Here is a 24,617-nt window from a genome sequence, read left to right as displayed (position 1 = left end):
GTGGGGTGGGTGGGGCGGCCATGAGGCGCCGAGGGGGCGGAAAGGTGGCGGCCGGGGCCGCCCGAGGCTCCCCGCACACCGCGCCGTGACCTTGGGCGGGCGGCGTGGGCCCGGCCCGCCGCGCCGCCTCTGGTTCCCCCCCCGCCCCCCCCTCCATTTTTATTTTTTTATTAATTAATTTATTTATTAATTTTGGCCGCGGAAAGAGTTTGAAGCGCTCCCGGCTCGGAAAGAAGGAGAAAAGGGGCGGGGGGTGAAAGGGGGGGGGGGGAAGGAAAGCAAAAGAGGAGGCCGCCCTCCGAACGGCCCCGGGACTTTCCCTGGCGGGGGGTAAGGGGGGAGCCGTGCCGGGGCCCCCCCGGGCGGGCAAGGGGGCGTCGGGCGAGGCCGGGGAGGGGGGTGCGAGGAAGTGGGTGCCGGCCCCGCCGCGGGGGAGACGCGGCTCTGGGCGCTGTGCGCCCGAGCTGCTGCTGCTGCTGCTGCTGCTGCTGCTGGTGGTTACGCCAGCCCCGCCGCCTGCCTCTCTGCCTCTCCTCGCCTCTGATTCTGCGCACAGCCAGCCCCGAAGCCTGTCATTCTGCAAAACACAGTTTACTCAACAGAGAGAAGGGGGAGCGGGAGAGGTGGAGAGAAGGGGAGACGGCGCGGAGAAGCCCGGTCCCGCACCCCAGCATGGCTTCGGGGGACCTCTACGAGGTAGCGGGGGGCCGCGGGGCGGGCGGGCGGCGGGGGGGCGCCGCGGAGGGCAGCGTTTGGGAGCCCCCTTAGTTCCCGAAGAGCGGAGGAAATCGCCGAGGGAAGGGCTGGGGTGGGGGGAAAAGGGCTGGCGTGTGTGCCGGGGGGGGGGAGGGAGGGATGGAGTGGCTGCCCTCCCTTCCCTCTGCCTCTCTCTTTCTCTTTCTCTCTCTCTACTTTCCATCGGGCTCGGTCTTAGCAGGCCTTGCGAGAGGGAAGGAGGAAGGAGTGAAGGAGAGCGAGAGTTAGCGGTAGGATGGGGAGGTGATCGCAGTGCGATGAGCCCGGAGAGTGGAGAAAGTCCAGGTAAAGTCGCAGGCGCTCTGGACGTGCTGAATGTGCAGATTAGTGCGAAAAAATGCGCCCTGGCGCTGCCGGGAGGCGCAGGGATGGAGGCGGCTCCGCGCCCGCCGTGCAAAGTGCAGGAGCCGACGCCAGGTCGCCTCACCTCGCCCCCGGGGGGCGGCGGCCGGGGGCGCGGGGCTTTGCGGGGCTGTATGGGGCCGTGCGGAGCTGCGGGGCCGTGCGGGGCTTTGTGGAGCTCTGCGGGGCGGCCCCGGCCCCGCCAAGTTCTGCGCGGCCCCGCTCCGGCCGGGGGGCGAGGTGGGGTGCCCCCGGCCCGCCGCAGCCCAGGTCGGGGGCAGGAGGGGGAAAGGAGGCTGGCCCCGGCCGGATTTTGGCCTCGGGCACCCAGTTGTAGTGCCCGGACTCCGAGAACGAGTCTGGCTGCCCTGAGCGTGCCGGAGAAGAAGGGAGGAAGCAGGGATTAAAAAATGAGAGGGAGCGGACCCCAGGTGTTTTAAATACCCAGCTCCAGCAAATGGAACCGGCGTGGAGCTCTGCCATCCAAGAAGAGCAGAAAGGACGGGATGTCCCACACCAGATCTTGGTCTAGAGCACCCCACGGGGCTCCACAATTCCTGGTGACACGGCCACTCGTGCCCTGGGTGTCCAGAGTGCGTGGTTCGAGGTCTGGGAGCCGATCACCTTCCAGCTGGTGCTCAGGCGCTGCCCAGGCATCGGCGTGTGCTTGGGTGTGCAGTAACCGCTGCGGCGGACGTGGTCGGACTTTGAGTCTGGTTGGTGATCTGGTGTAGATTCTTAGAGCAAGAACTGGAGGATCCAGCAGGTTTCATGTAGATGTGTTGTACTTCGTCGCGGTCTTTCAAAGTCCCTGACAAAGGTCATAGTTACGGGATGACACTGCTCTATTAGGACTTTATTTTACTGAGTGGGACACAGACCTTTGAAGTGGAAAGCACTTACGCTCTCCTAAGTGGTGTTAAATGATCAGAAGCACATGATGATTTGAATAGTACCATTGACCTTTTCCCCACCATTTTGCGATCTCTGTCATGTTACTTTGTAATTTTAAGGCTATTGCATGTCAACTGTATTGCTGTCTGGACTCCAGTGTAGCCAGTGGGAGTTCTGTGTAGAACAACTTTGACCAGAAAAACTTAGTGATACAATTTTGTATTAGTAACTGCTGGGATGTGTAGAGGATCTTTGTCTGGTCTTGTCTAAGTTTTCACGAGATGTTTTGGTTAGTTCTGAAAAGAAATAAAACTAACACCTCTTGGGTTAATGGTAGCCGCGCTGTTCTAGCTCCTACTCATTATTTTAAAAATCTACATCTACTTTTTTTTTTTTTAAATGATCTTTGCCTTATTATAAGGTGATGGCATTTGGCAGTTGGATGTGGGCTGTGCGTTGAGTACTGCTGCTTGGCATACAGGTGGTGTTGCTCAAGCAGTAACCTGGTGTGGAGGTGTTCTGTGAGAGGGCAGGCTCTTAGCCCAGGTTGCAGGCAGTTTTATGCCCGGTATTCTGCAGGCATTCATATGGATGAATGTGAATTGTTAGTGTTGTGGTTTGAAGCCTCTGAATCACTTCCTTTCTTTGTTCCTTCATGTGAACTACTTTTGCTTATCTTTGTGTCATATGGTAGAACTGTATCCACCAGAACAGGTAAGTGGAAGCATGGCTATGCATTTCTTGTTTGAGGTGTCTGAAATACAACCTTCTCAGCTGGTCCTGGTGTAAAATCTTCATCTACATGTCGGACACGTTGGGGAAAAAAGTATGTGCAAGTCTTAGGTTATCAATCCAGCTACACTTCACATCTCCACTGTGAAGTTCTCCATGACTGAGGTCATAGGAAATGTCAAGAAAGCTGGAAGAGTTTGTATATGTAATAAGTTGCAAGTTTGTAGATGGTGGTTTCATTTAAAAAATGACTTGGCATGGCCTCCTTGTACCTTCCTGTCCCCAACAACCAACCTCATCAGAGGCACACATTAGAAAGAACCTCTTAAAACTGGGATGTTCTGTACCAGTTAGCAGGTGAGATGAAGTGCCTTCAGAGCTGACACCTTTTTTGCTTGGATACACCACTCTTTTCTGTCCTGCTGCACAAGTAAAATGTTATGTAGATGACCCCTGAACAGCTTCAGGACTTCAGCTTGAAATACATTGGGGCCGTTGGTATTATCCCATTGGGCTTATGGTAACATCCCACAGTTGTACTACACTTCTGATTCCCTTTTGACTCCATTAGTAATATCTGAGTCCTTCAAGGATTCTTACTGAACCTCAGCAAACAAGTCAACAATAATAAATACCTCTGCAACTGAGAGTCTTTAATACTGGCTGCAAAATTATGTTTGTTACAGCCAATCTTGATTTAGGAGTCATGATAAAGCACATTTTAAAAGTACACTTTGTATTACTTCTGCTAACTTCTTGTATGTTGGTGGCACTCAAGGAACTTGAGTGTAAAATTTTAAGTTTTGGAAATAGATGTGCGTATTAATCCTGACAGTTCATCCATTTATTTTTTTTTTTTACTGCTAAGATCTTTAAAAAACTTTTTAACCTTTCCAAATTAAAGATGAATTCACTGAGTATCTGTATATTAATGCAAAATAAGACCACGAACAAAATAACCTCAGCGTTTGGTTAACTGGGTGCCTTTCTCTAATTAAAAATAACTTCTGATCACCTGAAATACCTCTGATAAAATTTCTTTTAGAACCATAATGCAGTTGCCTATTTATTCCAGGAGCTAAAGAACACCCATTGGGAGTTCTGTTTACTGGTAGTCAGTTCTAGATTTGTGTATTAGAACCAAGACATTTTACATCAAAAGAGAGTTACTTCCATTAAACGTTAGAAGGTAGGTATTAGTTTCAATGTTTTTATTTTTAAGTAAATATATATTTATTTTTCTTTAACAGTAACGAATGTATGTGTACTTCAGTGTAATTTCCAGGCTATATAAAATACTAGTTTTGAATTGCTTGAATTCCATATTCTTATGACTTCAAGCTTTTCTGGGCAGGTAAGAGAGTCATGGAATATTCCTTTCCTTTTTTTTTTTTTTTTCTTTTTTCTTTCTTGTAAGAGATGACCTGTTAAATATTAAAGAGCTATGCTGCATATTCCTTAGAAATAGCAAACTAAAAATAAAGGACTCACAAAAGGGTATTTATTCATAGTGGCCTTTAGGAAGACAGCCCTATTTTGCTTTATGATTTAAATACATCGTTGGATGTGTTGATAGGAAATCCTTTTCAATTCTGGTAACCAACAGAAAGGGTAATGTATTTACTCTTAAATACCAAATTTGTTGATTCACATTTAAGTTGTTGTCAGTGACTTGAAGTAATATTTTGTATTCTCCATCTTGAATTTAGTTCCCACATTATCTTAATACTAATAGTTCTTTCACAAAGGTTCTGCTATTAAAAGTGTGTAAGATGGCTTGAAAGGAAAAAAAATCAGTATGAACAGTGTACCTAACTTTATTTTTCCTAACACAGAGCATCCTGATGAGTGCAATAAAATTTTATTTTATTGATGAATATATGAATCAATTATCAGTATCATAGAGATGCTCATGAAGCTGACTTTGATGCTCTTCTTTATTTAATATTTTTGGGTTTTATATATAATAAACACAATTAGACAGTGACAACGATGTCAAAATCTGAAGTCTTCTTTTAACATGGTGTCAGATTATATTACACCACTGTAGGTAAGTGATCTAAAGATTATAGCTCAGTCTCTGAAGGGGACTGTCACATGCATATATTTCTGGATCACAGTAATAAAGTCACTCTTTAAACTGAGCAATTTTTGCATTAAAGTATTGCTCTGTTTGGGAAAGTGACGTTTTAAAAAATGCTATCTTCTTACTGAAATGATACAATGCCCATTGAAAGGAGGCTCGTCCACCTCAGTGACAGGTTTCAGTTAAATCTAGCTGTGTAAGAATGAGCCGCCGTTTACTTCAGCTTATGTGATCCACCAGAAAGATAATTTATTTCCAGGTGAGTTGCAACATCTCTCACTTATACCTGCACTCAGGTACCAGCAAAGTCAACACTTGAAGACAGTAATGGCACGGTCTGGCCTACTGAGTTGTTATTACATGTGGAGACATGCAAATCAGAGAACTCAACTTTTGGATGCTGGGTTTGGTTTGCAGATGCGGACCATAAAAAATAATCTTTGTTTTACAAAAGTGAGGTTTACAAATGTAGGTTTTTGAGCACTATTGTTTCCATCTCGCATCTCTTTCAATTGAGTCATTTCTAGAAGAGACACAAGCCTGCTTACAGAACTCTACTGGAAAGCAGAAATCTATGTTAAAGTGTTTCATGCATGTACTTTCTAAAGCAGAGGTGACTTGCAAAAAAACCAGTCTATTTAAGTAAACACTATCATTTCCCAATTTAAATCAACCTCTTTATTGACATAACAGTCCCATGCTGAAGAAACAAGACATTTTACAAGCAGAAGGCAGTGGCTTGAGGTAGGATCTGGGGGATGTAGAATAGAGTTAAGCATCTGCTCCTGCTGTAGAATGAGAGGCCATGGATGCAATGCTGGCTTTGGTAATGCTGGGTTTGTTCCCACCAGCTGAGCATCTGGTCATCTGTAATTAACACCTTTCTTTCTTTTATTTGTCTTGTTTTTTTTTTTGTTTTTTTTTTTTTTTTAAGTGGAAAAGGTTTACTAACGAGTATTTTGAAGACTCAGCTATTTACCTACATGTTGTCATTGAATTGTTAAGAAAGTCAATTTTTTGAAGCCAACTGTAGCCCAAATAAGGTAACCTGTGAGCAGCATTGTTCACAGCAGGTAGAAATCTTACTGCCTGATGGAAGTTTACAGGACTGTCCAAATTAGGTACAATTTGCAGTGCAGACAGTATTCTTTAATCCTAAACTGGACGATACATTAAATGGAGGTATAGTGCCAACAAAAAACAGTTAACCTGAGGTGCCTTCTGCATGGGTCTTGCATTTCTCTAAATAAATGATGCTGAGTGAGTTTCAAAAGCATAACTGGATAACTCCAGCAATATTCATTATCTTAGTAAGAAATTCCAGCATCGAGCTGCATATGGAACATTACACTGCCCATAATGACTGTCTTGTTTACCTACAACGTCACTGTTACCACTACTCCAACTTCCTTATTACACTGGAAACTGCTGGGTGTATTTTGGGATAGCGAACACCAATCGATTTCTTATGCATGTTCCAATTTTCTTACAATCCTGATCGTTACAAAGTGCTTTATCTGGATCAAGTGTAGTTTATCTCAAGATGCATGTTACAAGAATGCTCCTGTTTGGAAAGACTACTGAAAATATGCTCTGTATCACCCTCAAAGGCTTAAACATGCGAAGACTTTCCCCCTAAGCAAAGCCATGGCACTAAACGTGCTTCCCTTCATTGACCAATTTCAGGGTTTATAGCTAACAGAAGATTAAAACAATTAAAGATAAATGTTTGTAATGCTTTCTGAATGACAAATACAGTGTTTTACTTTGGCTTTGGTCTTTGGTTCAAAATTAAAAGCTGGCAGTAAACTCATTGTTTAGTTATTGTTTCTGAAAGTTAAAATATTTAGAGAGAGACTAGTTTAAATAATGGCAAAATTTAAATGTGATCTAATATTGAAATAAATTGGCTTTTTTTTTTTTAATCAATGGAGTAATTGTCATGGCCAGCTATGCTGTAAATAGCATTTCTTTGTCCATTCATTTGACTTTTAGCAGTATTACAGTTTCTCGGCTCTGTACGTTTTCATCAGTGCAATCCCTTTTTGTTGTTCCTCCTTACCCATATATTTTTCAGAAAACTTCTGCAACATGTTTTGTGACACTGGCATTTTGACATTGGCAAAAAAGATATATATTTATTAACTATTTCATTGTTTCTGATGCCTAAATTATTAGGACAGAATACATCAAACTATTTAACATAAAATATTTGCAGTGTAGGGCAACCGATAGTGGGGTATATAGAAGCTGTCTCACTTCATGTTTATGCAAATGAAAATATTCTGGTTTTGACAAAATGAAAATTGTCCTTTTGGCCCATTGAATAACACCATCACACTCTTTGTTTCAGCAGAGCTGAAAGGAAACACACTTCAGTCTGTTCTATTACATAGAGAACATGTAGATTTCAATACTGTCTCATTATCAGTCATAATGTAAAATATTGTTGGAAATCTGTTATATTTCTAAAAACTTGCACGATAATTTGATATGGTGGATCTGTGTAGGAAAGAAAATATTCTTCTGGCTTACCAAAGAAAGATGACTCCTAATGGTAGCAACATGATCAGTAGACTACAGCACAGCACTAAAACAAAACCAGTATTGAAAACATCTATCGTACACTTTTCTTTAAAAAACAGCAGTTGTCCCACTCGGGCTTTGCTAGATTTCTCAAGGGCCACCCACAAAAGTCACTGCCCATTCCTTCAGAAGGGCAAAAGAAGGACAATGAGGATATTCTCTTCTATAAGGCGCTTCACTGCGTTAATTTAGATTTGTGGTTTTTATTTGAAATCATCTTATAAACATGTAGCTACTGACAGGGGCTCAGCACCCGATGAATTAAGAAGGGGTACAGGGGACTGCGGTCCCCAAGTCTGAGCTCCATTGTATGCAAAGTAGTAGCACCTGGAGAAAGAGAGAGAATCAGCAGATACATGTGAACATGCCTTGTTTTGGAGAAGAGTTACCACAAATTTTTAGAGGTAGGTCACATCTCACAGAACTCCTGGAGTCAATGAACAAGTGGATAGGAATGGCTATGGCCACTGTAAATGTTTTTTTAAAAACCCTTTTGGTAAGAACCCCCAGGAGCTAATGAAACAAAGCTGTGGTCCCAAAGGGTTGGTCATCTCTTGGGCAGCCTAGATCGCGGAGAGGAAGCAGTGAAGGGTGGTCATGACAGAGTTTCCAAATACCAGTACCAGGACCTGTGTTGTACAACAGACTCCTCTGCTATTTGAAGTAACCACATTTGTTGCTGATAATCTATAAATTATTATTAGCACTGTCAAAAGAAAGGTTGGCAGTGAAGAGCTGGATGGCAGCAGCTGAAATTCAGTGTTTATAAATGCAAGCTAATCATCAAAGGAAAACTAATCCTGACTATACCTGCATAACAATGAGCCCTGAAGAAGCCGTTACTATTCAGGAGATATCTTGGAATTGTTGTGGAAAGGCTTTGGGTGTGTCTACATTAGTATTTTAATTTGGGTCAGGTGCCTGCTTTTGAAGTGAGTCTTTCCATGACCTCACACCTGCGTCTGCATCACAGAACAGCCTTGCAGAGCACTGACCACGCTCCCTTAAGGTGAAACGAAACCGGAAAATGTGTTCCAGCTCTGAAAGGGTGCCCAGAGCATGGGGCCAGAGTGCTGCTTATCGGAGGTAAACCTCAGGCAAGCAGAATTCTGTGTGTTATTATAAACGCCATTGAGAACGAAACAGAAGATGGTCATCTTCGTGTCACTGGGGAATACCGTTGTGCTTTCACATCTGCAGAGCTGCACCCAGTTCAGAAAGGAAGGCAGAAGGGCAACTGGGGCATTGCGAGGCGCAGAGTGGCTGTCAGTGAAAAGACACCTTATGGCAACTTTCTGGCTGGCAGAAGAAGAGATTGTGGAAGATATGAATTGTGGAGGACTGTGGAAAAGACAAATGGAGGATGATTAGTTAATCCAGTGATGAATGCTATTTCTCATTGCGCAAGAAAAGGCATGCAGCAAATGAAACGATCAGGCAGAGGGCTGAGACAAAGAACTACTTCACAGTAGTTAAATCGTGGAACTCTTTGTCACAGGGTGTTGCAGAAGTCAAAACTGTAAACGGTTTCGAAGAATGGTAAAGCAGCTTCTTGGAGGATAGATCCCTTTATACCTTTCAGTACAAAGAAATCCTTAAACTGCTAATTATAAGAAGCCAGGAGGGAAGAGCAAGGGCAGCATTTACTCTATAGATTCTATTTTCCTAAGCATCCAGTATTAATTTCTATCAGAATATACACAGCGTGGAGCTAGTGGACCTCTAGTCTGACCTTGTGTGGTACTTCTTAGGTTCGTACATACCACAGTCATTAAACAAACATGGGTATTGATTAAGATGTTGATGTGGTCTGTAGAGATCACAAACATACTTGCCTTACAAGTTGTGTTCTGGTATTCTAATTGCTAATCATTGCTAATTAGTATCCTTACAAACTAAAGGACAAATCAGAATAGTGGGTCACTCCCTGATGCAGAAAAGGTCATTTTCTGTTTTAGAAACTTCTCAGTCCAGGCTCCCAACAAGATACAACAGGTGGAAGGAGCAAACAGAAGACTAGGAGGATGGAGGAGGTGATGAAGTAACATCAAAACAAACACGCAGAATAAAAACGAAGCGTTGGCTCACTGCCATGGCTGTGTGTAAGAACTGGGGTAAAGGGATAAGGATATACTAAAAAACACTTGAGTAAATGCATAGAATCAGGCAATTTCTTAAGTCAGTATTATTAGAAAGTCATATTAATGTGATTAAATGTTTCTTATGAATAAAAATAGCTTTCACTTTCAAAAGAAAAGCAGCTCAGCATCCACAAGCATTCACAACTTTTCTCTATGTACATTTTTCAATAATCTTCATAGGCTTCCTCAGTGCTGTACAGGATTGTTAATGCTCATCAATCTTTAAGGACTCGCCTGAATATATATTAAAAAGCCACTAACATCTAACAAACACACAAAGTTGCTATGTGTATTTTTTTTTCTTTGTTTTGTGTGTGTGTTTTTTTCCCAGAAATGGTGATTACTAATATGCTTAGATATGAACAGTCTAATCTTTAACTGATGAGCTCAACTTGTTATATTCTTTCATATATACAAATATTAACTTTTTCTTGACATCGCTTAGCACTCACTGCAGTGAGAAGTGGTATTTTAAACTGTTCTCAGATGTCAGGCTAACTACAAAGGAGAGAGCCTTGCTTATATATCTTACTGCTCTTAGTAATAAGAGGGGAATTACAAAACAATATGACGTTATATAGTTTTTTGAGACTACTTTGTAACATTTGCATGATTATGCTAATGAACTTCAATTGAAATGTTACACAGTTGGTATTTGCTCTAATATTTTTTTTTAACTGTTAAATCATTTCCCTTTTTTGGAGAAGGGACTGTTGCAAAATATAAAATCACATTATCACATTAATACACCAGATTAATTTGTTTTTCAGAAATCTTTTTGCAATAGGTTATCAGGTGGTTTAGCACAGGAAATCTCAGAGGAGAGGTACTGGGGAATTCCTGCTAAATACGACTCTTAGAGAAACAAAATGCACAGTAATGCTTACTGGGCTCATAAATGGATTTTGAGACTCAGAATGCAAAGATGTTGCTCACAAGGTTTTTTTTGCTGATTAATGTAAGGAAGGAATAGTTGAGTCCAATGCAGCAATGAACGCATGGATTTAGGAGGATAGACCATAAGAAAGCTGCCTTTGGATGAGAAGTGGTTGAATTTGCCTCTAAATAAGCAGAGGAAGTAACAACCTTCTAGGTTCGCTAACTGTAGGGCATAACAGCATGGCTTTAAATTAAATAGGAATACGATTCAGGTATTAAAATCCATATAGGAAAGGAGGTGGAGAAGTTTTGGATCACACAATAAGTACATGGAATTGTAGGGTAAGCTACATTTATGTACTAAAATGTTTCCACGTGTCTACAGGGGAAATAAGCTGGAAGTTCATGAAGGAATAAGTCTTAGTGGTTATGACTGATAATGGAATGACACTATTTTGCTGCAGTAACTGCAGGCTGGACTGTAACAGAGGCTGGGTGCACAAGCTCAAGTTGTTCATAATCCCAAAATGTGAAAAGTTGAAAAGCAACTTCCAGTCTTGTGTAATTCAGTGTTACCACTGGCTTGTAATTTACTTCTGTGTGGAAATATCAGAACTGATGTACTGTAATAGCAAAAAGATGATTAGTAGAGATGACAGGGAGCATGACAGTGTTTTACCCAAACAGTAACTATTACTTACCTAATACTGCTATATGCTACAGATAAATAATAATAATGCATAGTAATACACAATGTATGGTTGGCAAAACACACCATGCTATGGAAACAATGACGAAATTAACAGGAAACTGAAAGAAGCAACAGGTATCAGCTTCACCTCTTTGGCAGCAGGTTTTTATTATTTTAGAAGCTGTTGTGCCACTGTGTACACACTAGCGGGACGTTTGCTCTTTCGGGGGAGCTGACGGACCCCTCCCAGCAGCCCAGGCTGCCCACAGCCCCATCCAGCCTGGACTTGGACACTGCCAGGGATGGGAGCATTGCCGTGATGGAAGACTCCTGTTTCTCCCAACTGAATAACATATCCCCTCGCTTTGCCATCAGTCTACACAAAGGATGCTGGATCTTTTTCCTGCATTGTTTGACCGTCCTACGCTTTGGCTCTTTGACGTGACATTACTTAGAGTGTTTCCAGTGAGTGCCAGGGGTAGCACATTTCTCACTCTTAGAAGTGGTATCAAATATTGAAGTGTGTGCATGGTTACCACTTATTGACAAGCTGCTGTGAGCTGTGATTTGAATTGTTCTGCAACTGTGCTGCTGTTATTTTTTGTGCTTCATTTACTCATATCAAATACCGCTGACAACCTGCTGTGTTTAGAAGACAAAGGCAGGTCTTTTTTTAACGTGAACTGGACCTTCCATTTTTACCATGAATGATGCAGTTTTTTCTCCTGTGCTATTAACTGCTCCTCTTGTAGCCTACTTAGTATTAAGGAAAAGGAGTCTTGTTTAATGACAAATTAAAGTGTGTAAATGTGTCCCTTTTACTTTGGATATACAATCTCCATTGCTCTTAGTGTATACACCCATTGATTTTCTATAGTCCATCTCAAGGTATGTGTCCAAAGTACAGTACACAAACCAAGGAGAACGCTCTTAAATGCTGTTTCATCCCAAGCCAAGACGGAATACCTTAAGTGCTTGATATAATTTCTAGCTTAACCTAACTTCTGCAGAAGTTCTAGATTCCCAAATAAATTCTGGGTTTTATTGCAGCTCAGAACAGCTCTAACAGAACTTTCCTAAACACCTTTCTCACTTCACGTCCAGCTGCTGTTGCTCCTATGGCCACCCAAAAATCACAAGCACTGCTGGTGAGTCGCGGGCTCACGGCAGCTGCTCTTTCCAAGTGCAGAGTTGGGCACTGAGTGTGTTGTCTAGGACTGAAAATCACCAAGGTCTGGTTTGGATGTGTATTTAAATACATACACGTACAGGCAGCGAGGGGATATCTGGGGATTGCCTACTGGATATTTAATATTTGATGTATCACTTATTCAAGATTTGGAAGTAAGCCTCGGGGCTAGCCGAGGAGCTGCGTGAGCGGCCTCAGATCTCGCAGGAGGACTGAGAGCAAGGCCTCCCTTATCATTCCCCCTCTGATTATAGAGGAGCGTAATACGGCTTTGCAGTAACAGATACAGTGCCTCTGAGTGAGACAGGATGAACCAAGAGCATTCTACAGTCATTTTGTTGTGTGTTGGGTTTTTTTCTTTTGAAGTGACTGGTCTTCAGCTCCATTTCTGAGAAGGTTTCACGAAGCTCTGACTCAAACAGAGACGTCTCTGACTGGGGTAAACCAGTAGCTGCAGCACGTCTGGGACAGAAACTGCGAGCTGTGAGGAGAACGTTCCCCTTTTCAAACATGGAGGCAGCTGCTTTCGATCTGTGGCTTCTCGCTGCTATTGTGCAAGGCAATCACACTCTGTGAGCTGCAAGAGCCACAACAGAGGCTAAGCAAAGCTGCGGCTCATTTAGGACTGGGTGTTATTTTAATGAGCTTAATAAATCCTATATAGGACCGAGAGCTTCTCTGGAGTTCTCAGTCCTGCAAAGCAGTGCTCTCAACCCGACCTTTGAACCAAGTACACTGTGGAGCTCTGAAAAACTGCGCCAGCCCCATGCTGCACCAATCTCAGCAACATCAGTGACCCTGGTGTAAGAGTTCACCTGCTTTATTTCGCAGCTGTTTGCAGCATCAAGGTGATCAGACTTCTCTGAGCAGAGCTTAAATGACATTGTACTGCAAATGGCTTCCACTGCCCCAGGTCACCCTGTTCGCAGACGTTCACAGAAGGTAAACCTCATGTAGAAACAAACTGCTTTGCTCTGTGAAATGCAATACGTACCCCAAGAAGGTAGACAGCTGGCACTTCTGTTAACCAAGCTCATCACATGGCTGAAGTTGAAACATTCATGAATGTTAATATTGTTCTTCTAAAACATGAACGGCAAGGATTTGTTTCATGTGCAGGATATACACTGACCTTCAAAGGGCAAAATTCATTGCAGCACCATTTATCTCACTTTTAGGAAAACAGGATGGAAAGAAATCATTAATTCTACAGTCATGGCTATCAACTCTTCATCACAGACAGCCATATCATGTAATCACTCCCATCAAGAGAAATGGATATCTGGATCAGACTGTCTTAAAATGAGCAGGGTTCTCCCCTCCTGGTCCTAAATTTAAAGGTTGCTTCTGGAAAGGATTGCTGATGCCCAACTCCCATAGTGGTTAGGACTGAAAATACACTGGAGGAAAGACCCAGCCAGCCAGCAGACTCTGAGGCCTCCTCTGCAGAAAAAAACATTCATCACAGAAACCTAAAAATGACTCGGGGTGGTGAACTGGCATGGTTTTAAAAGGAATGTACTATCACACATGTTTTCTGGCTACAGGACAGCCTCATTAATGGACATGAATTGTAAATTATATATTTGGGGAATGTCTACTTTGTAACATTCAAAAACTAAAAAAAAAAAATAACCTTTATAAAATTATTCCAATATGCTTTAATACCAAAAGCTGATAAGTATGGTAGATATACCAAGAAAATTAAAAGCCCTGGGGCTGCATATTTTTATAAAAGTCATTTAACAAAACAGGACTCTAAGTGACCAAGTTTACCTTGCTCATTACAATGCTGGAGAGATTTGGTTGTACGTAGCTATGAGGATAGCACTGTTTAAATAACGCACCAGAATCTACCACTGGTGTAATACTTTGTGACTTCTACCAAGACATAATTTGCAGCTTTTGACACAGATAATTAGGGAAAGATCTGATATGCTAGGTGCTAGCATTACTTAGGGGAACATGTAATTTACAGATATATTAAAAATATATTGCTATACTGCTGTTTGATAAAGCCATGTTTCCTTTCTTTTTTATGAAACATTTTGAAAAAGTTTTCAGGTGTCTAGAAACAAAACATACCTGAGGGCCTGGCCCTTAAATGAAAATATTCACATCTCTCCATAATCCTTATAGTGCAAGAGGTGATGGTGCTCTTTCAGGAAAATGATGATGTCCCAGAACACACATCTTGCTGTGGTATCTTTCCTTATGATAGATCTGTGCTGCTCTATTTTTGTGTTTGTAGCTTAAGAAAGTAGTAAATCTTCCATGTGACATATGGCTAATGCAGTCACTTTCTTCACCAGCAGGGACACATAATTTAGGCAGTATGTACAGTGATTTCAAGGTCATTCCTAACCCCAAACCACTTGTTCTACTCTGCAAGCTCCAAGGCACTTCTTCTGTGCTTAACGCTGCTCCATCCATTTTCCATCCCATCTTCTCCCATTCCTTCATCTTGCTCCATGGAATTTCCCTGGATGTTGCTGGCCTCGTCTTTAGGAAGCCATCCACCAGCCCTGCTGCCCATCCCCGGCTCTCTGGCACCCCATGGCCTCTCTTCCATGCATGGGGAAGTTGCCCACACCTGAGTCCATGGCCTCAAAATTAAGCTCAATATGTACAGCTTTCATATAGGCAACAAAAGGATTCGAAGGACAGGGAAGTGTCGCTTCTGTACTTAATCAGTGAAAGAAAATCTCTTTCCTACTCAGCTGCCCTGGCCCAGTGAGCTCATGTACCAATAATGCAAACTACTGGCTGAATTTACCCCATAGAGTTCCCTGATCTCTGAAATGCAGAACTGGGTTATTTTAATGGAAATTGATTCACTAGTCATTAATTTCATTTGAGGAAATCGTGTAATTTTTGGTTCTGTCTGCTCTAAAGTGACAGCAGTTCTTTTACATACCCCGACAGTCTCAACAAACGATTTAATAAGTTTGAGGTTGAGAAGAAAATTCTGTTACTTCTTCAGTTCCCACAACAAATTTTTGGTGAATCATGCCTAGTAAATGATTTCTCAGGTCAGCAAAACCAACTCCTGTCTTATTTTCAGGCACACACAAAGGATACTAATCCTTGCAACTCTCAAGATAAAAAGGCTTTAATGTACTTATCTATGGTAAAAAAATATATGTACAAACCAGCAAATTCAAAGTATTTAAAGTCTTTCCTTACATTTGATTAGTACTTTATGTGCCTGCTTTCAGAGTACTCCTAAAGTGTTTTAATTGGTTTAATTAGTATTTTTGCATTCATAGCATGTGCTTTTAAAAAATCAAACACTGAGAATTTCATTTTTAAAGGCAGATTACTAAATTTTTACAGCATATGTAACTTTTAGATATGACTTCTTTGTAAGGTTTGTACTACCTGTTATTATGACTCAAAATAAATTCAGATAAATATCTGGCATTTGAATTTTTCACAAACAGATGAGAATATTCCTGTCCTGTTTCAGCAAGAAGGGGTACAGATTTATGTGGATGTAAAGCAGTTTGTAGACAGATGTGGGCAATTATATAGTTGTATGCAATAATCCAGTATAGCACAGGGGGAAGCTGTTCTCTTTGGCCATATGACTGAACACATGGGTACAGATTTAAGACAATAAGTAGTGAAATTTTTGCATAGCGGGAATAAAACTGGGGCATGGAACTGAGCACCCTGCATATCTTCCTTTTATTTAATTTTGCCTTTGTCTTTAGTCACAGCCGTCCCATCTTTAAGAGGTACACGCTTCACAAAGAAAACAAGTTGTCTTGTGTTGGCCTTCTGAATGCAGTTATTGCATAAAAATGTTTTCCCTCAAAATTATATGCAATAAGTTAATTTGAACTTCAAACACATTAATGAGCTCTAGCGTTTGTGACGAAGTTTTAGAATATGGCTTCTGAAGCAACTCCAAATTTTAGACACAGCCACCATTTTAGCACCAAAATTCTACAAAACCTAAAGAAATGTGGAGACCACCTGTGCAGTTAGCTGCCAACCACTCTGCAGGATTTAAGGTTTGGAGAATTAAATCAGCTAACGGAGATATAAAAGGTGCCAGTGGCTGGAAGTTTACCCTACAAAAATTAGAAATTAGATACACTTTTTAACATAAAGGTTATAGCATTTTACTTATGGCACTTAGGAAGTTTCCCTAACAGTAATGGCGCACTTTCTGTGAATTTCTTCAAATCAAGGTGTGATGGTTTTCTAATAGATGTGGCTTAACTACATCAAAACTTGGGACCCGGTACGGAACTGCTGAATGTAAACCATTCCTGTGTTACCCAAGACAGGCTAGATGGATAGACTCGTCCCTTCTGGCCTTCAAATCTATCAATCTGTGAGCCTGTAAGTAATGCTGTGACAGATAAATAATCAAGTCTGGGCCATCACACAAGAGAAACATGGGTGCCTCTTAAATGAACAATGTCACTCCAGCAGCAGTGGTACTTCTGTGCCGTGGCATATAAAACTTATTCTAGATCTGTACTCTACCGTTTTTCAAAATGTTATCAAGACACTACATCCCCAAAAGTTTTATAGCCACAGCCCAATTGTTTAGCAAAAAAGGCAACACTGGTGACAGAGAAAAATATTGTTGGTATCATATGCCATTCATTCTGGAAGATCATTCTTATTTTATTAGTCTTCTATTTTTAATTTTAGCTTATGCTATGCAGTAAATTTATGCTAGAAATGCAAGCTTAAAATGTTGGAAAGCTCAAGCTCAAACATGCAGAGTATTTCACCATTATTATGAGAATATCTGATGAACAGGATATTATTAGCTTTGTATTTTAAAAAATGGTTAAATACCTAGAGTTTTAAGAAAGCATGGTGACCAACTGGTCAAGAATAAGTTCTCATGTGTGAATATACTATAAAGTGCATATCACTCTCACGTGGCAGCATTTTTACTACTTCATACTGTCACAAACAATTTCAGAATCTAATTCTTCAGAATTACGAATTTTCTCACTGTGCCTGCAGCATATGTAGATTATCAGAGGATGCCATTCATTGAGCAATGCCTACAACTACCTGCATAGTTAGATCTCATATTGCTGATTACACATCCTCTAACTAGATAGGCATTAGACAGGAAAGAACCTAGATCCTAAAATACAAACTCAGAGTTAGAAGAGAGCCTGAAAAATCTCTCTGCTCTCCAAAAATCTACTATAAGAAATTGAAGCCAAATAGATTCTTATGTTGAAAATTGGACAGGACTCTCCATTATTAATACATGTGGTATTAAGAAGGTTATTTAAAAATTAAGAAAGTACATCACCAAACAGTTGAAAGTCAAGAGATTTTCCGACATTTTGATTATCTTGAATAAAAATTACGTTATATTATATGTCCATCTGGGGAAGTTACTTAGCACCCAAGAGTGCTCATGTGAGTAAGAAGCATTTCCAAGAAAATGTAGGAGATGTAGAGGTGACTCATATGCTTTGTTCTCCCTCACTGTCACCTTCAGAAGACTCCAGCAGTTTAGAGGGAAACTGAAGAACGCTCCATTCAGTTTTCCCCAGTGGCTGTCATCTAACTAGCATATATCCTTACACGTGTTGTAAAGTATCTCAGATTCCCTTTAAAAGTAATTCACGGGTGTGAACTTGCCTTTTAAAATTTGCACTGACTGTCTGTAATTGTGTACATTAACAGAGTCAACAAAGCAGAAATTGTAAAGATAATGTAGCATACGGTAATGCACATTTTGGATTTGCCCTGTACTGCACAGTGCATATTCAGAACACTGCATGTGACATTCAGCAGCCAAGGGCAAGGTCTTTTCCAGAATAACACCAAATTTTTATACTACAAAACTGACATCATTGGTTTTGGAGCACACTAGCAATCATTAGCACTGATGTGACAGACACTCTATACTAGATTTTCTGATCAACATATTCTGACCATTTAATTTTAAGAACAAGTAAAACTTTATGGCATAATATATATTTAAAGTGTTCGTAGCTCCAGGCTCCACCTGTCATGCTATTAAATAATAGTAATGATCATTAGTATCCATGGATTAGTAGGATAGATTTGCATGGTGCTTTGTAACTATGAAAATAATGTTTCAGAGTACTAATTGGGCAAAAACATACTACTCTCTAGGGATTCTTCAATTATCGGAAACTGTCAGTTTGTTTAAATCCTTTTTCCATGACCACCAAAAGTTTTTTGTTTCCTTGGAATCAAACTAAACACTTTAGTCATGTGCATACCATCTTGAAATCTTCAAAATATCTACATAAAATACTTTTCCTCCATATCTAGAAGACAAGCTTAGTTGTGTTCTAGATTTCAAGTTTAGTTAATACCCATGAAATACTCCAAAAAGATTAGGTTTTTGTTCTATTATTAGGCTACAGCTGACAAGCATAATAAAAGTAATGCTTTCCCCAATGTTTATCAGTGTTCTTGTTGAAGTAGTAAGAATATAACACTCTTCCATTGTGTTTCTGTTTATTTCTACATTGTTTTTTCTATGTATGCCTTTGTACACAACTGCTCCTTGGAGACAAGGACAGGTTGGCATGATCAGAAATTTGTTATGTAATTCCAGAGCCATCTAACCCAGGCACATTCTTTTTCCCAGCAAAATAAAATCTGTATTCATCTTATGAGTCTCTTACCCCTCCCCAAGTATGCTAGGGACATTACATTGGGTAATCTACTACAAAACTGCTAAGTACAAGCAGCAGCTAGCACAAACACTAAATGCAGAAATTCAATGTAAGTTAAACAATCTATTTTCCCATTTTAAACAGATTTGCTTCATCAAAATTTTCATTTTTCAGACTGCTGTACATAAAAATTATTTCAGTGCACCTTTCCCATTTTCAACACCAGACCTGAAATCACTTTACAGAGGAGGTGATCATTTCAGATAAAGCATATAAAGATGAAGTGAGCAGTTGAGGTGGTGACTTGAAACAAGCCCAGGCTTTCGAGCCCCACCTAAGCATTCTGTGCTATGTTCTCTTACTGTATCTGCACAAACCTCCAGGATGAGAATTACAAGTACATTTTTATTAGCATGATTCCTCCTATCTTTGTGATAAAGTACAGCAAGCAACTTCTCCCTCTTGGATTCAGGCTGGCTTTATTTCCTTCACATTGGATGAAGAGCAAATTTATAGCTGCTATCATGCCACGTGTTGTTCGTTCACCCCCCAATTTACCACACATTTGCTTGTCCTGCTCATACCATAAATAGTGAATGCTCATACAAAGAGTGAAAATGCACAGGTGTGACCATAAATGGGGATATTTACTTCACAATGTATCTTGGTATTAAAAAATGCCAATTTAATGACTAAGTTACTTTTAACGTTGTGATCAAGCTGACCTTGGTCCTCCAACCCATCTCTCCCGAGTACATCTCAGAGAGCAGACTGCTCTTGCTGTATGACCTGCGAGTCAACAATCCCTGATGATATCAGGTCAAGGAAAGAAGGAAGTTCAGAGCTGCTTATGGGAAACTCCCTTCCAGCAGCCTGGTAAATCTAAACTCAGCGTAACTGAGTCAGTTTATGTGCCCATTTCCACAGACTGAATAGAACTCTGTTTCCTAAATTCAGCCGCTTTTTCAAGTAGAAAAGAATTAATAAATCAGTAAATATTTTTGGCAAAACCTATGTTTCACTGATTCTTGGAATAGCGTAGGTTGGAAGGGACTTTTGGAGGCCATCTGGTTCAACCCCCTTCTTGCAAGCAGCACCAACTTAATTACGTTACTCGTGGTCTTGTTCAGGCAAGATCTGAGTATCTCCAAGGATGAATATTCCAAAGCCTCTCCGGACACCTGTTCCAGTATTGGACGATATGTATAGTTTGTGTTAGGGATGACTGTGGGAATACCACAAGACTATCACAGACTCATTAGAAGATTAATTAGGTGCAAGATTCATGAGAGTCTCTAATAACTTATTAGGCATTTGTTAAAACTCCTTTCTGTAATTTCATAAACCATTTGCAAGTGGAACCTTAGTATTAAATGTGACCTAGAGGTTTCTTATACTAAATTGTGAATTTAAACTTCCATTCATAAACTATGTGGAAAACAGTATGGGTGTTGGAGCACCAACCCGTGTGTGTTGGTCTCTGCACTGACTCTCAATTAATAATAAGCAGACAGCTGCAGCCTTCACAGCCTCAGTCTGTGACTGGCATAGTGCCACGGAGAGAACATATACTAGTCTAATCCCAGTGAGACGAATGTAGGGAATAAATCTAAAAACCCTACATTTATAAACATATAGTGCCCCATTCTACAGAGGCCCAGGGAACAAAGCCCTTTGCCTCACCATTGCTGTAAATGCATCCAGGAGCAGCTGAGGCATTACGACAGCCACCAAGTTAGGAATCTGACTAACAAATGGATGGAAAATTTCCCCACTAATATATTCACTACTTACATATTCGATACTGCTTCAAGCACAGACGTTTCTAAATGGTTCCTCAGCTTCATCAGAGTTCCAGTCTCCCCCTGAAGCTTGAGAGATCCGCATGACCTACCAACAGAAAGAGATGGTAGCTGACAGCACCGAGAGGTGGCCCATGCCTCTGCAGTACCCTACAGTGAGCCGACAGGCGTTTTGAACAAGATGGCAGGATCTGTGCCTCTGCCAGAGAAACCGCCATGTTGCTGCTTGGGATCTCTCAGGAAGGAGTGCAGGATTCCAGTCTGCCACAACCCCTGTGGCTGGAAGTACGGCTAACGCAGGGCTGAAACCCTATCACCAAGAGTAACGGGGGTCTCACCACTTAACACCTCTGTGGCTTGGGTGAATTACCAAGGCTGAGACAGGAGTCACCGACGGCAAGGCAAGTCAGCTTCCAGGAGGATTTAGGAACAGTGGACAGGCAGCCTGGGGTTGTCGCTTTGGCAGCAGCCCCCGGGGGCTCACCACTGCCAGGGGCAATGCGTGGAGGCCCGCGGCCCTGAGCATGCTGTGGGCACGGTGTGCTCGGCCTGGCCTGGCACAGCCTCGGCCCATTCGTACATGCAGGGATGGGTTTCATCCCTGTGTGCCTTTCATCCATGCTGTGAGCTGGCGTCCTCCCCGCACAGAGTCTGTCCAGTTGCTCAAACCCTTTTATTCCTTCACATTTCCACTTTTAGAGCTCCGTCCCCACTTTTTAAATGCAGATTTCTAGCTAGGTGCTCTCAGATGTTTTTAAATGCATCAGTCTGAAGAATGTTGACAGCTTTCGTAACTGCCTATATTACAGTCCGTAAGAGAGCTTGTTCCTTCCAGGCACCAGCAGTAAGCCAGTTTTACTCTGGGCACAACCCAGATCTGGAACACAAATTCAAGCTGCACTGAAAACCGATGTAATAATTAAGGTAACAGTTTGGTCTGCTGACCCTACTCATCTGAATGCTATTTCTGAGGGGACAGTGGTGTATTATTCTTCCTTTTGATAATTACTGTTCCACAGCTAATTTTTGAACCTGTATGTGCCATCCTTCCGTGATGTTGCACTGGTATCCTGGATACATGGCATTACAGTCGCCTAAAGCATGTTTCTTTATTCCTCCTTGTGCTCTACCTTTCTTTTTGGCTCACTTCTGTATTCTGCCATCACATTGCCTTCATTTGTGTAACCAGGAAAATGACGAATTCTACTGAGTTCTGAACACCTTTATGTTTTGTGACTTTGCTTCTCTCATTATCCTACTACTTTACAAACTGCTACTTCAGCTTTTCATTCAGAGGATTGCCCCTCAACCTTCTAGTATATTGTACAAAGTTGTCTATTTTTAGCTCTTTCCTTCCAAAGCCTCTTCCTGGGTGGTATTGCTCACAAATGTGACTGTCACTGCCTTTGCTATATGGACGCTCCAAGCCAGTTGCCTCCTATTCTGGTTTGGATAGAAAGCACGAAGCGGATGTATGATTTATCTTTCTGACATCTCCTCGTCCCTGCCCAGCCGTTAATACAACACGGACAGAGTTCTTCATTTTCTTCTCCCTCCTGTCTCAGTCACGATGGAGGGAATACCATCCTTACGCACATTCAGGCCCATAGGTTGGGGATTGTTTGGGTTGCTGCCCATCAAATCCGATCATTTCAAAGATACTTGTGTCTCCCTGTATACAGCAGCTAGAAAATGTATTCTGTCCCTTTACACACCATACCCCAAAATTGCTGTTCCATATCCCTTATATTGGAGTAACTACCTGACACCTGCTCTGATTGTCCATTTCACATGTTTTCCAAAACAGAGCTTTAATTTTTCCCAAGATATTGCAATAAAGGGCAAGTTCCTCAAAAATATCTGCAAAGCTATTAGATCGTCCTCTTTCAAAGATCGCTGTAGAGCTCAGTTCTGCAATGCTTACAGTACTTCAGCAAGGCGAGGGTGGTGTACAATGAACACATAGCTGGCCACAGTCACCTTGTGAGCCCTGGTGTCCCTCAGTAGGCTGCACCCTCTTGGTGTCACCCATCGTCCCCACGGCACAAAACCTTTGCAAAGCCAACTGGCTGCGCTTGGACAGTTCTTCCCAGGCATCACACAGTATGAGGTTGGTAAAGCCTCTCTGAGCAGCTGAAGCTCATGCCCACAGTGAAATCCTGAGTCCCCAGCACCTATGGAAACCACAGAGTGGCAAACAGCTCCTCAAAAACCAGGCTTCACTTTTTCATGCTCAAGTCTACCGCTTTTCTGTAAATGGGATAAGAAAATATTTTTCTACCTACCACACAAGAAGATGTGGTTTATTTTATGACAGTTGTACCAGTGGCATTTGTAAAGCAATGAGTCACCGAGTGGTAGTACAGCAGAGTAGTTCAAATATTTATTTATAGTGTATTATAGCTGAACCTTTGTATTATTTTTTTTGTGGGATCTTCACTTCTGGCTAAGCTTTGGGATGCATTTAAACATGCTGAACTGAAGTCCTGGCCTTGAGTTGAATTTGAATGAAGTCCATATGGTGGAGAAAAAGAGTGAGTGAACGGTACAACAGAACACCAAAATAAGCTAGAACTGAACAAGGTAACGGGAGAACAAAATGAAAATGAACATAAAAGAAGACAGACAGCATTAATTCAATCTAATGATTTCAGGTTCATCTTTTACATAAATTAACAATTCCTGAATTTCTGGACTTATTTAGTGTTGGTGAAAAGCGCTAGTGTTAGCGATAGTCAAGATAGCCTTATTTTTATTTTTTAAATACTGCATACACAGTTCTCTATCTCTTTAGAAACGTATCTTTAACACATTCCAGCCAGTTTTACTGAAAGAACCATGATATGTTCATATAAACACTGGTTTGCTTAGAGTCTCTTCAAGTCCTCTCCCTGTTCCTATAAACTGCTTTTTAAATAAAAATTTAAAAAATCTCATGGTTTAAGTCCCAGGGATTCCTACTTTGATTTTATGTGCACCTGAGTAAATTGGGCATAATCCTGCTGATATCCCTTAAAGAAAGCATTGGCAGAATCAGGACCTTACTAGGTTTTGCTTGTTCTGAACTCATCTTCTCTGACAAATACGCACCTTCCCCACACACAAACTCTGAGGTGGTATAAAACTGGAGAACCTCACTGAATTCAGCAGAGAAACAGCCCAGGACATAATCCACAGTGTAGAAAGCTGAGAGCCATACATGTGTCCAAAACAACCAGCTCTTTGTAGAGCTTCGCAAAATATTTTGTCTCCTTGCATTTAGATTTCTCATTCATCTTTTAGTCATCTGTGCTTGCCACAGCAATAGACTTTACAAGAACAGTTCTGCTTCAAGCAAACTTCATCCACATCTATCTCACTTGTGGCAGTAAATAAGAAGAACATCTATTTTTTCCTTTGTTAATCTACACACCAGGAAAATATGTTATTTCCAAATTTAAAGTGTGCACTATAATGTGCAAAACAAATTGAGCATTATAGTAAAAATCACCAGCTGCACTTTACTACTGAAATAAAAGTAAGCGTTCTTTATCAAAATCAACTGTTCTAGATAGAACTATGGGATTCATTCTGAAAGAACTGACTTTAATTTCTAACGTAAAGGACATTTGGTATGCCCTGCTTCTTGTTTTCCTTTCCTTAAGAAATGCAAACACTGAAAACCAATCATGAGCTAATTTACTATAGAAAAGAAAATGATGACTTGATAAATGAAATTCATCGTTACACTTTAAAACAAGTAGAAACCCCCATGATGTCTGGATTTCCACGTTGAATGTGTTGATTACTGTTTCTAAGTAAAAGGGATTTAAACCATTTCCTGAGGACAGACCTGAAGAGGTCTGCCACCCTTTGTACAACCCATTCTTTAGGCG

General features: G+C 41.3%; 1 protein-coding gene across 1 annotated transcript in view; it reads left to right on the top strand.

Moving 5' to 3' along the window:
- The first annotated feature begins 409 nt into the window (after positions 1-409).
- CDYL2 (chromodomain Y like 2) overlaps positions 410-24,617 on the top strand; it is a 59,129-nt gene continuing 34,921 nt past the window's right edge. Inside the window, exon 1 of the mRNA XM_035543185.2 lies at positions 410-696. Coding sequence (XP_035399078.1) covers positions 673-696 — 24 coding nt within the window. The 5' untranslated portion in view covers positions 410-672. The remainder of the gene's footprint in view (positions 697-24,617) is intronic.

Source organism: Cygnus atratus, chromosome 12, assembly GCF_013377495.2.
Source record: "Cygnus atratus isolate AKBS03 ecotype Queensland, Australia chromosome 12, CAtr_DNAZoo_HiC_assembly, whole genome shotgun sequence".
Lineage (NCBI taxonomy): Eukaryota > Metazoa > Chordata > Aves > Anseriformes > Anatidae > Cygnus > Cygnus atratus.
The sequence above is the reverse complement of the archived record's forward strand: the minus strand, read 5'-3'. Positions and strand labels throughout refer to the sequence as shown.